General features: G+C 47.9%; 1 protein-coding gene across 4 annotated transcripts in view; it reads left to right on the top strand.

Moving 5' to 3' along the window:
- Positions 1 to 15,000, top strand: part of celf2 (cugbp, Elav-like family member 2) — a 159,325-nt gene that overhangs the window by 123,816 nt on the left and 20,509 nt on the right. For all 4 annotated transcript variants that reach the window (XM_080022487.1, XM_080022486.1, XM_080022488.1 and 1 more), the window contains 3 exons: positions 3,243 to 3,322; positions 12,149 to 12,310; positions 14,475 to 14,538. In XM_080022487.1, coding sequence (XP_079878613.1) covers positions 3,243 to 3,322; positions 12,149 to 12,310; positions 14,475 to 14,538 — 306 coding nt within the window. The remainder of the gene's footprint in view (positions 1 to 3,242; positions 3,323 to 12,148; positions 12,311 to 14,474; positions 14,539 to 15,000) is intronic.

Raw genomic sequence — 15,000 nt, 5'->3', positions numbered from 1 at the left:
CTCCCACCTCACCCAAACTCCTTTTCGTTTTTGTCTCTGTGGATGTCACGTGCAGATGTTATGGATTCGATTGCCGGTGTCTCCTTATTTGAGACCCACCTGCTCTTTGTGTGTTTCTTTCTTTCTTTCTTTCTTTCTTTCTGTGTTTCTTACCTTCATTCACCTCCAGGTCCCTTCCATAACTGGCCTTTTTTCCTCAACCCCCCAGAAACAGAAAAGAAGCCCAAATCATCTCCCACGCTCCAGTGCGCCCTAGCCTCTCTCTCTCTCCGTCTCTCCCTCTCACCACCCACCCCCCCCCCCCTCTCTCTTTCTCAATTAGTCCCTCCCTTCACTTTCTCTCCACCCACGCTACACATTGCGTCCTCTCCTGGCTCTTCGCTGATCCTCGCTTGGAACGGGGGCGGTCATATTGTCCCTCTCGTCAAACCGCCACAAAAGGGCTAAGCCGGGGCTGTCTGCAACTCGGAAAGAGAGAGTGATGGATTGAGAGGCCACCGGCCGTCCATTTGGGGGCCAGGCCAGTAAACAAACAGGCCCAACCAGGTTGAAAATAAATAGGCCTTCGAGTAGCTCCCCTCCCGTCCCGCCTTGAGTAGCTCCGGTGGATGGCGGAGCATCCATTAAAAGGCGGTCTATCAATCAAAGGCACGCTCCACCACCCCGCTATTAATAAAATATGGATCACACCACTAGTGGATGGGCCTGAGCCTGGGGATCTAGCCTACTTTCATTAAAGGACTGTTTGGTTCCCCACCGACGACAGAATGCGGCCTGGGAAGTATTTTTAGCGCCCGAACCCATGTCCCATCTCTCTCTCTTAGAGAAAAAAAATAAGTTAATAAATGAATAAAATATCAAATAAAACATGACACACGCCGATGCTTCAGAGCAAAGAATGAGCGGCTGTGTTGTTTTTTTTCAGGGTGACTGTTTCATTCTCCTAACTGCCTTGACATGTATGAATTGATGTTTGGGGGCACTTGGAGGTGCTTTATTTCGCAGCCAGCGCCAGAGGAACGTTTACGGAGGGGAGACGTGTCGCCCCGCTCCTAATTGGACAGACCCAGGGAGAGCTTCCCCGCTATTTGACGACCTCAGCGCGGTGTAGCCGGCCCGCACGTTTATAAATAGAGGTGACGGCGGAGCTGCTGTTTGCCAATCGGAAGCAGTCCAACGGGACAACCCGAAAGGAGCTCCCCCTCGCCCTAAAACTCCCGCTACTTAGAACCGGTCCACTTCTGGGACAGCAGGCCTTGTGCAGAGGACGGGGTAACCTCGCCAGCTAAAAATAAGCAATCTAGTAAATGTCATCTTGCAGCCCGTCTCAAAATGAGACAGCCGCCGCAGTTTTGAGACTGACCCCGTTTTCCAGCGGCCAGTCCACTGGCAGGTCAACACATTCGGGTAACAATTGGGTCAGCCCCGACTGCGAGAACTTCCAGAGCGCGTTTATCGCTGAGCATTCTTTACCTGCGGAGTTGCAGCTGTTGGGCACGAAAATATTGAAATGCCATTGTTGCTGTATCATGTATCAAAAGGTGGGCTTGACATTCATAGGCGGGAATGTGGGCGATCCATCAAGTGGATATGAGTCTTGGGTGGGTGGGTGGGCGCGTGGCGGGGGCGTCCTTCCCCCTCAGCCTAGTTCTATCAAAACAGCCAAGGCTTTGATGGAGGTGGAAGAGGGTGGAGATCGCATTCCTATCCTTCCCTGTGCGCATCCTTCACTTCGCCATCGTTCCCGTCCCTCATCCTTCTCGGTTGCCTTAGGATGCCCTCTATACTTGGTCGTCCCTTCATCATAGTCTTTCTGGTGATCAGTCTTTTCGCTAAACTGGGCCTAGTTGGACGGTAGTCTTAGTGAGCATGATAGCTAGAAAGTCAACCGAACCTCCTAGCTAGTCAGCCAGCCAACCTGGGAGAGCGCGAAAACACTGTGTGTGTGTATGTGCTCAGCACATGGCTGGCTGCACTAATGTGGCTTGGTAAGTTTGTTAGCATATTATTTGCCTCAAGGGCTGATGAAGCACATCATTTCATCATCTCCTCTAATCACTGCGCAACCATCCAAGGTCGACCAAGCTCGACCTTGGACCTCCGCCCCTAGTCTAGCCAACCACAGCCCCAATGAACGCCGCAAACCAATCCCAGCCTGGGAACGACTATGTCCGTGCATTTCCACTTGGTTGAAACCGGGGAAACTGTTATTCTGCCTCCTCCCATCTCCTTGCGCCCCCCGCAATGAGTACCATTTCCCATTCGATTCCTTCCACGCTCACCCTCTCTCCCCTGTGCCCCCTGCCCCATGACTTCGTCAAAGCTCCACCGTCACCACCTCCCGCCCCATACCAAGCCGACCCCACCCCTCCACATCTACCTCCTGTTGAACAAAAAGAAAAAAGGAGCGAGAGAAAGAGAGAGAGAGAGAGAGAAAGAGAGAGAGAGAGAGAGGGCATCCAATCACACACCCCCACACACACATACACACAATATGGGAACAAATGAATTCAAATCACTTCCATGCAAATTTGGGCTGATTTACATTGTTGAGAGAGCGCTCGCATTCAGGTATGACTAATTCCATCTGTATGTAGAAGCAAAAGAGACTGTGTGTGTGTGTGTGTGCGCGCGTGTGTGTGTGTGTGCGTGTGCGTGTGCGTGTGTGCAGGGGGTGAGGGAGTGGTGGGGGGTGGGGCAGGGTGAGGTGGGGGTAGAAGAGGATGAGACAGAGATGACACTACGAGGGGCTCCAGCGGCGCGGCGGCGCTTAAGAGATCAACGAAAAACCAGCACAATTTGTCCAAAAGATAAACAAAAAAAAAACCCCAAAAAAACAAACCAGAGAATGGGGGCCACCACGTCCCGATTGCGATGGCCACCAACGGCCTATCACAGCTGCCGTCCTGGGTGTCCTGGGTGACCGGTTGTCATGACAATGTGCTATAAGTTGCGGGTTTTCCTACTGTTCTGTACTGTACTGTACTGTACTGTACTGTGCTGTACTGTACTGTACTGTGCTGTGCTGTACTGTATTGTGCTGTGCTGTGCTGTACTGTACTGTACTCTACGGCAGCCGAGGGAGAGAGCCACCTGTTCTCCGTATCAACATTTTTCTCACTTGTTGTTGTTGTTGTTGTTGTTGTTGTTGTTGTTGTTGTGTGTGTTTCTTATAACGACAACGTGTCCAACCCTTTTGTCCTGTTCTTGTTTTTTTTTCTTGTCCCCCCCCTCCTATACAGGGTGTGCGTTTGTCACGTTCTCAACCAGAGCTATGGCACAGAATGCAATCAAAGCCATGCACCAGTCTCAGACCATGGAGGTACTGTACCCCCGCCTCTCTCCTCCCTCTGCCTCTCTCTCCCTCCCTCTCTCTCCCTCTCTCTGTCTTAACGTGATGACTTGCAATGAAATCAGTGCTGTCGCACCGCATCTCTGTGACCCTCACCCTCTTGGCCGAACACAAGTTTTTTGTTTTTTTTGTTTTGTTTTGTTTTTTTACTCCGAAACGAACGCAAAGCCTGCCAGAGGTAGCCTCAATACATTAGGTAGCGCTGTCGCCTCGTCAGATCCAGAGACAGGTTGGACGGACTCTAATGGAGCCGCGTCCCCAATAGCTGGTTGGTTGGATGGATGGATGGAGGGAAGGATGGATGGATGAGCGCACCGTCTAACTTGGCTGGCACGAAAGAGAGAGAGAGAGAGAGAGAGAGAGAGAGAGAGAGAGAGAGAGAGAGAGAGAGAGAGAGAGAGCTGAGAGAGAGAGAGCGAGCGAGAGACAGCATCGTAGACGAGACCCCCATCAGTGGCACGGTGACCTTCCACACCGCCATGTGTGGTCGGCCATGGGTTTCTTCAACTAAACTTCCAGACACACACACACACACACACACACACACACACAGACACACACACACACACACACACACACACATACATACGGACACATTTCCACAGCTGGTGACAGGCCAAGATGACAGGGCTGAGCTTGCAATGGAAAATTACATCCTATGCGAGTGTGTTTTTGTGTGTCGTTGTGTGTGTGTGTGTGTGTGTGTGTGTGTGTGTGTGTGTGTGTGACACAGACAGACAAAGGCGGACACGGAGAGAGACACAGAGGTGATAATGACAGGGCTGTATTAAAGAAAGAACACCAGTGGCACTCACCCCGTGTGGCCCTTCATTACAGATGATCATGATAATCATGGCTGCTATTGATGTGCCCTGAACCCTGACGGGTGTGGAGAAGAGGAGGGGAGGGGGCTCCTACTCCCCATCATTGTCTCTTGTGTGTGTGTGTGTGTGTGTGTGTGTGCGTGCGTGCGTGTGTGCGTGCGTGCGTGCGTGCGTGCGTGCGTGCGTGCGTGCGTATGCCCCGGTATTAAGTGATAGCGGATAGTTTATGCGGCCTTGCTCCGAGAAGCGTTTATCTGCACGTGGTAGAAGTGGAAGGCGTGACGTTCCCTAGCCCCTGTGTTGGTGCCACGTCAGAATTATCCTCGCTCTGAGCAGGCGCGGTAAACACCGAAAGTGTTCCCGGCTTTGATCGGGACGGGGACGGGGACGGGGACGGGGGGGGAGAAAAAAAAAAAAGGCGGAACACCTTAATTTCCCATTCGAAAACAAGCGGTCTGAGCCCCCCAGGTAGACCTTAAAATTGTCACGTCCCTTTGCTAATGTTCCCGGTTTCTCAATTTAAAAGTAATTACTTTGGGTCCGAATCAGGCAACGAGGCCCTGGTAAATAGAGTTTGGTTATTGTCTTGGCTGAATTGCACTCGGCGTCTTAGATTGAAATAAGATTGTGGGGGGATTTTCTTTCCGCAACCGCGAGCACGTCACGAGAACTCGATGGGAGGGGTGGGGTTCGCAGCCTGTGTTCCCTTCGTTGATGGCCCTGTCACTGTCATATCCATTCCTATTACGCTGTGACATTCAGGACACACACGCTCGAGAGGGAAGAGAGAAAAAAAACAAAAAAAAACACAGAAACCCTGAAACGCACATGCTCGGTGAATGTCAGTCTGTAATGAAAGTGGATATGACCGAGACAGGTAATTCTGTACAACCTGCAGAGAGACACGCGCACACACACACACACACAACCACACACACACACACACACACACGCACGCACGCACGCACGCACACACACACACGTGTGGTAGTGTATCGTTGGGTGGGTAGCGTCCTGAGTTGCTTTGGGTTTGTTTCATCCACATGCCGCTGATATGGGCTACTTCAGTTGACACCATTCAACGCATGGCGAAAGACTCGTGCCCGCGCACAAAATCCAAGCACATGGGAGGTTCACACACATACACACACACGCACACGCACACACACACAAGCACACACATCCACACACACACACACACACACACACACACATGTGCACACATGCACACACACACACACACACACACACACACACACACACATACTCACACACACATCCACGCACACAACTCCAATAGATACACACCAGTGAAATACTTAACAAGTCATTTTGTCCCGTTTTGACTGACTGAAGCCTATTTTCCCGTTAATAACACACTGCGTCTGCCAAGAGGCGGGGTGATAATTTGTCTTGATTCTTGCAGCAAATCAACTTGTTTACAAGACTTGACTCAGATTATGTTGCCAGCGCCAAACGAGTCGAGCGGACCGTGTTATGTGAAGGTGCCGTTAATTGATTTGGAAGCGGAAATTGTGGGAAATTTATAGATTTTCTTTCTTCTTTTTCTTTTGGGGGGGTGGTGGGGGGTTAGAGATGATAAACCGACGGCGTCAAGGGCACGGCATTTGGGGCAGCATCAGCGTTGGAAAACCTTTCGTCAACAAAATGGAATCGTGCAAACGGAAAGACTGATCAATGGACAACGGGAAGTGATGCCATGCGTCTACGGCCGCCGTGAACCAATGTATTCAAGTGTTGAAGTGGCGACGACGAGCCTTGTGCATTTCCCTGCGTACTACGTTATACGCTAAATCTTTAAATCGATAAATCTTTTCACATACAGTCACAGCGATGTTAACCAATATTATATTATAAGTGTGAACTCTACAATCTTCAATGCTCGTCAGTGAGGCGGAGCCACCATAGCTTAACGTTTTGTCACCCTCTAAGTTGAAGATACTTCTGAACACCGTGCTGACATTTTGAGACTCTACTATTTCTGAAGGTGTGAGACCAGTAAAAGCCTATAAATCAGAGTCGCGCTCCAAATCTCCCAAGTGATTTCTTCCTCTGACTGGCCGACGTGGTTTTACACATTTCACAGTTTTACGGTACAGCCCCGAACCGGGGCTGAGCGATGGCAACAGGGGGCTTCTTCCGTCGATTGCACTTCTGAGAACAATCCTTTGGTGAAAATACATAACGCACCGGTATGGATTTATCGATTATCTGTTTTTCCAGCACTCCGGTTCCAAGGAAGAGTGGCCGTGGACTGATTTCAGTGGGAGTTCTAGATGTGAGGGGAATACGAAGGACGCCCATGTCCATCGTTGTAATGCGAGCCATCTCAACCAGGCCACTCCCATGTAGCCCAACCTGTGGAATGAGCGGGAGACCATCTTTTCAAGAAGGCTTTGATTTGAATAGCCTTGATGGAGCGCCGTTGGGCGATGCGGTTATTTCCAGTGGTGGTGAGACCAGGTTGTCTCTGGAGTTACTAGCATGGGGGGAGACTTGAATTCCTGAGCTTTCACCCGTGTCCGAAAGAAAGCTTTTCGGCCGTCTGTGCACTAATGCCATGGGCACACCCTGTCTCTGCTTTCATTGGCTGTAGCTCGTTGCATCACTCCCGATTCTAGCCCGGCACGACCAGAAACCTTGTTGATATCTTGCCGGCGTCTGCGAGCCACTGGCGAGTGCTCGGTTTACAGTGGAATCGCGTTGTAAGCAGTTTACACCACACGCTCGTCGCTCAGGCGAGCGTGCTATGAGTTTGCCCCCGATCTGGGGCTTTGCTCGGCGATCTCCAAAAGCCTGTCGGAGAGTCCGAGATCGGCATAACATAACAACACCGACGAGCTTTGCAAATGAGGGCCGCTTTTAAAGATCCACTGCTTTTTCCATTTAAAAGGGAGGTACAAGCAGAGTGTGATCCTTCCACACGCAAGAGCAAGAGTTTGACCAGTCTCTGAAGAGATATTCCATCATTGAGAAGATTAAGCTCAACACCGCTCATGCAATATCTTTATTATTGTTATCATGCCCCTCTGGTCATGTTGAACTTTGTCAAGTCAGATAATTACCAGTAAGCAAAGGAGAGGTGGTGATTTACTCAACTCTCTATTGAGGAGGGAAACATTTTGGTTTTCCAATGAGTGCTTTTCAAATTTCCCTTGGTGCATTTTTTTAACTCCTCATCGTAACCCCAATTGGGTCTGTTTTCACATATTTCTTTTTATACTCTTTAGACAATTTAACTTGAAGTACTTACTTCCCCAACAAGCTGTTGTATTGTTGTGTTTCAAACCATACAGAGCCTCAAATCACCCCCAAACCTGTGTCCTGGTGGCCCACAGGGTTAGCCAGTCATGCTGTATTCGCCTTGGTTAATGAAAGAGAGATGATCATACAGTTGCACAAAGTGTGCGCCACCGTTGAATCCTACCATATCATTCTTTTTTGGGGGGTGCTGCGTCATGCTGAGTTCCCATTTCTCCCAGAGGAGGATAGGTCTTATGACAAACGCTGTTTGGGTTTTTCTGGGGACGGTGAAGCAAGTCCAGCACGCAGCCCTGATGAGTGGTGTCCTCGCTGGGGGTCCAGGAGGGAGACCCTTTACACCCACCCCCAGAGCCACCCACGGGTGTCCCCATTCCAAGGTGGTGACTCCAATTCTGGGCGGCAGTGTCCGCCGTCACGCCCCCCATCCCCGCCAGCTGAGTGTCAACATGAGAAATTCTCTATTTAGTGGAGAGGGAAGAGCCACCCCCGCCTCCCGCCTCCCCCCTCCGACTCTCTCACAGTCTGAATGGAATTCGCCACCGCCACCGCCACCGCTGGGAACCCCCGGCTGCCACCCCCACCCCCCGCCCCTCTCTCCCCAAAATACAATTCTCTTTTCTCCTCCTCATCCTCTCCTCACTGCTCTCTCTATCTGTCTGTGGTCAGAATAAAGAAGAGCCATCGCCGGGGGGTGGAGGGTTGCTAGCTGGCGGCGAGATGGAGTAAATACGCCTGAGCCGGCGTCAGACAGGAGACATGCTCATTCAGCTGATAAAGTCGAGACTTGTTGGGCCCCCCTCGGAAGAGAGAGAGAGAGAGAGGGGGCCTGTCTCATCAATCTCTCTCTCTCGCTTGCTCTCTCAATTTCTCACGCACACACCTTTAATATATAGAGACACGTCCACCAAAACATGCCCAGACTGAAACAAACATACACATACATACGGGTTTGACGCATGTACCTTACTGCGCACGCACACCCTTACGCATAGACATTTTTCACACATTATTCACACACGTTTTTGTTCCTTTGCCGGTGTATTGCATATTGCCAATGTTTTTTCTATTTTTTCGTATTTATTTATTTGATTTATTTGATTGTTATTACTTAATTGATTGTATCATCTTATTGTTTGGATGTGAGCTGTCTATCTGATCTATCTAAATCCAATACGCTGTAATAAAGCAGTAATAAAGCATTGTCATAAATCTCCCTGAAACATCCTGGATGTTGACAGACGTGTATCAAATCAGTTTAATGAAAATTTAAATGATTTAAGTCGGCTTTAAGCAGGGTAAGCCGATCTATCTATACACACGGATCCACGTTATGGTATGTTTAAACGTGTGTGTGTGTGTGTGTGTGTGTACCAAACAACAACACACACAGAATGTAAGCAATTGCGCAGATTCACAAGCACACACGCACACACACACACACAAGCGCGTACACCCAGGAGGAAGCACACACACACACACACACACACACACACACACACACACACACACACACACACACACGCTTGTCATGCTGAGATACATGTGTGGCGGGAACTCGTCTACGCCTGTTGACGGCTGCACAATAGCCGAGTCCCCTTCTCTCTCTCTGTCTCTCTGTCTCCGTCTCTCTGTCTCTCTGTCTCTCTCTCTCTCTCTCTCTCTCTCTCTCTCTCTCTCTCTCCCTCTCTCTCTCTCTCTCTCTCTCTCTCTCTCTCTCTCTCTCTCTCTCTCTCCCTCTCTCTCTCTCTCTCTCGCTCTCTCTCTCTCTCTCTCTCCCCCGCTGACTCCAGGAAAAAGGCGCCTCCAACTTAATGTTTCAATCAAACGGGTTTTATTCTCCCGTGGCAGATTGCCTTTGTTTAGAGCGGATTCGCCCCTAGTTAGGCTTTGATTGCGCTGAGTGTGAGTAATGGCGTGGTACCATAGATTATGACTGCCGCTTCAGCCTCACTCTGCCTCCACCCACCACGTTACTTTCATCACCGTCCCCGCTGCTCCCCCCTTCTCTCTCCCTCTCTCTCCCTCTCTTTCGTGCTCTTTCTGTACCTAGGGCTAGGCTGGTTATTTCATAATCTGGCAATTGACGATTATCGACGGTCATCAATGAATGAATATAAATAAATAATTTCACGCATGCTTAAACAACACACAATCCCCCAAAGCAAAGCCGACAATACTCCTCCCTGCAAGGATGGCGCCGTCTGAAGTCTACCGTGCTCCTTCTCTAACCTGGGAGGGGGCTGGGCAACATCGCTGTGGTGACCACTCCTCAGGGTGGGACGGAGGAGGCAGGACCGCAAGGGCCGGCTAAGCGCCGTTTGGCGTGTGTTTATTTAAGGCGTGAGGCTCGTAGGCTTTCTTTTAATGATGCAAACCGAGGGGCACGCGGAGCAATACGATAAACGACAATCAGAACAATTATTCGGGGTGCCGGAGGGATGCCGGCTTCTCAGGCTCCTGGCGTTGTGGCTGTGGAGCCCTGTGACGCCGATCCCTCACCGCAGGACGGAAAAACATTAAGGAAACTTCTTGCCACCAATCCTATCCGTCAGCGCTGCTTGGTGTTATTTTGGCCGATTCGGGACCGCTGTGGGCATTGTTTTTTTTATCTTCCCATTGCTGTAGACTATTTATGAATAATAATAATAATAATAATAATAATAATAATAATAAATTATATTAAAAGTAATAATAAGAATAATAATAATAGTAATAATAAGAATAATAACAAAAATAATACTAATACTACTACTACTACTACTACTACTACTACTACTACTAATAATAATAATAAAAGTAATATTAATAATAATAATATGTATAATATGTGTAATATGTATAATATTAATGCATGCGAACAATTTTTAGCACCACTGGAAACGTAGTCACACACACCCCCGCCCTCAAACAGAGAAGGTGACCATGCTCGTCTTCTTGGCACAGAACTCGACAAAGTCAACTGGAAATCAAACAGGCCAGACATTTTCATTTATTGTTTGTTTCTTTAACAGGGACAAGTACAATGAACGGGGACTGTCCCAGCAAAGGGCATTAAGGCCTAATCCCTTATTCCTTCAGGAAATGCTGACCTATTTGATTTGTTTTATTTATTTAACACTACCATACTTACATGTTATATTGTTTCACATTTAATATCTGAGAATGTTAAGGAAGGCTGTTTTATTTTAAAAGATTTAAAATGGGATTTTAATTTTATTTGACTTAATTCAGCAGTCGTCTGTGTGTGTGTGTGCATGTGTGCGTGTGTGCATGACCATGTTTGAATCGCGTGCAAAGTTATACAAACACACACGCGGCCACGCCGTATGGGCGGGGGGAGTGTTATGATGATTTTAAGGGCCTACGTCTGACAGGGGCCCTAAAAATTTAATTAGAACATAACATTTTTGTGGTGCGTACTTTTTCTTTTAATTATTAGAATGCACAAGCTGCGAGCTCCGGCTTAAATAGCACCCCCAACCCCCCTCATCAACCTGTGAATAAGGGCACCTATTTTCTCCGCTGCACGTCCCCGACTTCAAATTCAACAAATAAAAACAGTGTTTTTATTTAAGATGTATTTATTTTATTGAATTGAATTAAAAAAAAAAAAAAAAAGCCCTGCGCGTCCCCTGCCGTGTCACGTATGGCAACTTAACCCCCGAACCCCGTGATATATTTTCATCGGGCCCAAAATCCCTGATGGCGCCGCTGCACACACACACACACACACACACACACACACACACACACACACACACACACACACACTCAGATCAAACCGGAGGAAAAGACAAAGCGGGACAAAAAGCTTCAGACAATTAGTTCCACTTCTCTTTATTGTCCGAATCTTCACATCTTCCTTTTTCATCTGGACACCTCTCTCTTGCCTTTACTTGCGCTCAATGTTCTCTCTCTCTCTCTCTCTTTCACACACACACACACACACACACACACACACACACACACACACACACACACACACACACACATAGTTTCTCTCCCTCTCTCTCTCTTCCTCTTCCTCTTCCTCTCTCTCAGAGGTGATGAAATAGTTGTAGAACTCAGGAAATCTCTTTTTCGGTGAAGCCATTTTGGACTCGTGGGTAACCGAGCCCCTTCTGGAGGGAAAGGAGTCCCGCTGGATTTGGTGTTGAGTTTCCTTTCGTGACTTTGCGTTAGTGTGTGCGTGCGTGCGCGCGCACGTATGTGTGTGTGTGTGCGTGCACGTGCGCGCGCGCGTGTGTGTGTGTGTGTGTGTGTGTGAGAGAATCATTAAAATAATAACAAGTTTTTTATTCATCTTCTATTTTAGTAAAGATACGCTTTGATGTGCCTTTGAGTGTCTGTGAGTGTTTGTGTCTGTTCTTTTCTATGTACGTGCCTTTATATAATTATATTATATTATTGTGTGTGTGTGTGTGTGTGTGTGTGTGTGTGTGTGTGTGTGTGTGTGTGTGTCTGTGTGTGTGTGTTGGTATCCACGACAAACAACCAACAGCCACCATCCTCTCAAACATGTTACCGTCCGTCTCCCCCTCCTCTTATTCTTTTATCTCTTATCCTACGCTCTCTGCTCCTCTCTTCTCCTCCTCCCCCTTTCCTCTCCTCATCCTCTCCTCCCGTCCTCCTCCCATCCCCTCCCTCCAACATCTGTCTCCTCTCTCCTCTCCCCCCTCCCCCACAGGGCTGTTCGTCCCCCATCGTGGTGAAGTTCGCCGACACGCAGAAGGACAAGGAGCAGCGCCGCCTGCAGCAGCAGCTGGCGCAGCAGATGCAGCAGCTCAACAGCGCCACCACCTGGGGGAGCCTGACGGGCCTGGGGGGCCTCACCCCGCAGTATCTGGCTGTAAGGGGAGCCGCCGTCGCTGCCTCGCCCACCTCCACCACCACCACCACCTTCCCCTACTGCCACCCAGCAGCCAGCGCAGCCACCGCCGCAGCAGTCAGTGCCCCGCCCCACAACCCCCGACCCCACCCCTCCCGCCACGCCCCGCCTTGCCCCGCCCGCCACCACCATCTGCAAAACCCAAAACCCCGAAACCAACCTTTCCAACCATTGTTCTCCACTCTTTGCGCTTCCCTTATATATATATATATATATATATATATATATATATATATATATATATTTATACCTTGTAGGTTTTGACAGAACTTTGTATGCCCAAATAAGGATTTATGAATAATAAATCCTTATTGAATTAAGATTATTGGCTCATCAAACTCTTTGCCTTTTCAGACTCGCCAACAGTTGTCCATTAATAACACAGTTAAGGAATGAAAGGTCATAGTTGTCTAATCCCTTGTGTAAATAGTGATATTATTTTTATATTATATACAAATAAATGTGCGCGGGTCATAATTCCTAGTTAAAAATTTCAATAAATCCCATTTATCGGTCCTCCCATAAACCTGTCTGTGGTTTTTTTAGGTCCGCCGAAAATGAAATCGGCGGCGGCGGCATACAAAGTGACAGCAATGCTTGCAAGGTCTATTCTATCTTCCCCTCCCTCCCCTCCACCCCCATCAGCTCCATCCTTCCCTCCCACCCATACCCATCTTCTTTCCACCTCTCGGGATGGAAGATGGAGGCCCCTGAATCGCCCGCGGCCTTTTGGGGGTCCGCACGTGCTTGACAGTGGGGTCGGGTCGGGTGGGGGTCCGGTAAAGGCCTGGTTGGAGCGTCACGTTCACAAAGGATCCAGTTTGTTTGGCCTGTCTTTTCGGTGTTTATTTCACCAGGGTCCGCGTTTCCCCGCCCCGCCACACCCTTCCTCAAATTATCCCAGCACCACCCCCCCACCCCCACCCCCTCTTTTCCACATTCAATCTTAGACCCACATGTAAGTTTTAATTCTCATTTTAAGTCTAAACCCCTCACCATCTAGTCCCATGTTTCTCAAATGGGGGTAGTAGTACCCCTAGAGGTATTGCAGGAGTACTGCAGAGGGTACTCAGAAAAAATATATACAAATGTTAATTAAAAAAAAAAATGTTTTATATAATAAAATTCCCCGGTTAATAACGTCTGTATACGAACACGCAATATGAATACAAGTTTGATAGCCTATCTTTGCCACACACACACACATTTTCATTTAATGAGCATATCATCAATCGTAAGTAGCACCACCCTTTTGCAAAGGGGGTATTCAGCTGAAAACATATCTTTGATGGGGTACGCTACAAATAAAGATAATAATTGAGCAGCACTGATTTTGTCCCGACGTTTGTTTTTAAGCACCGTGGCCTCAAACTCTTCTTCTCCTTCTCTTCATGTTCAACCCCCCGTTTTTTTGGGTTTCTTTCCTCCTCGCTAAATTCCAATTGTGCCGAATCCGAAGTGCAATTTGCACCTGGCCTTTCAAGCGGGGAAAACAGATCCCGGACAAACATCTCTCCATCACTCCGAATATTGATTGGCTTTTGTAATGTATGTAAATATAGAGAAGATGCTGCTTGTTTGAACTGGGCCCAGAAACTCCTGGCCCCAGACTCTTCCCCAAAGACGACAGCTTTTTCTCCCGCACGGACGCACACAATAAATAACAGGTTCATTTTGCTGTTAATTCGCCGTCTCTGAGGGCGACAGCCCCAACCCCCCCTATTTCCCCAACAGCATCAGTATTCCGTTTTTTGTTGTTTTTTTTTGGGCGGGGGGATCTAATTAGTCGGCTCGATTGGAGCTTTCATGCTCAGCTTGTCCTTCAGAATGGCGGCGGAATGCAAAGTGCGTTTTGCTTGGAGGGGAGATCAGGCTATATTAGCAGCTTATTTGCCTGCGGAATGCTAATGCAATAAAACCTAAGTAAAAAAAAAATTTTTTTTGAAAAGGCCATACCACTATATCACTCATCAACGTTTTTGTTTTTGATCTATTTATTTGTTTTGTTTTTAAACCCCTGTGTTGTGTTTTGAGGAGGCATACTATGAACCGAGGACTCACCGCCCTCACGCTTGTCTTTCTTTCTTTCTTTCTTTCTTTCTTTCTTTCTTTCCCGCACCATCAGCTGCTGCAGCAGGCCACCTCCTCCAGTAACCTCGGCGCCTTCAGCGGGATCCAGCAAATGGCAGGTGGGTGAAAAGAGCGAAAGAAAGAAAGGAAGCGAGAAAGAAAGAAAGAAAGGAAGAAAGAAATGAACAAACAAAAAATAAATAAATAAATAAATAAAAATCAACTGTCGCTATAATCCAACTAATCCCCCTCCCACCCCCCTAACCCATGAAACACACAAGCAACTCCTGGAATTAACCCTGTCGCTCCTTTACCCCAGGTTGGCTGTTTGTTTGTTTGTGTTGTTGTTAGTTTTTGTTTGTGCGGGGTTTGTTGCCAAGTGACCAAGAGCACAGCAGATGAAGTCGCTTTTTTCTCACTCTTTATTTTTATTTTCTATTTATTTATTTTTCATTTATTTTTTTCAAGGAAATTTAAATATCGAAAATGAATGATTTTTTCAATTATTATTGTTATTATTTATACTTTTTTTTTGTGGTTTCATTATTTTCTAAATATCTTTACCTTATTATACGGTTACA

Source organism: Zeus faber (genome assembly GCF_960531495.2).
Source record: "Zeus faber genome assembly, chromosome: 21".
Lineage (NCBI taxonomy): Eukaryota > Metazoa > Chordata > Actinopteri > Zeiformes > Zeidae > Zeus > Zeus faber.
The sequence above is the reverse complement of the archived record's forward strand: the minus strand, read 5'-3'. Positions and strand labels throughout refer to the sequence as shown.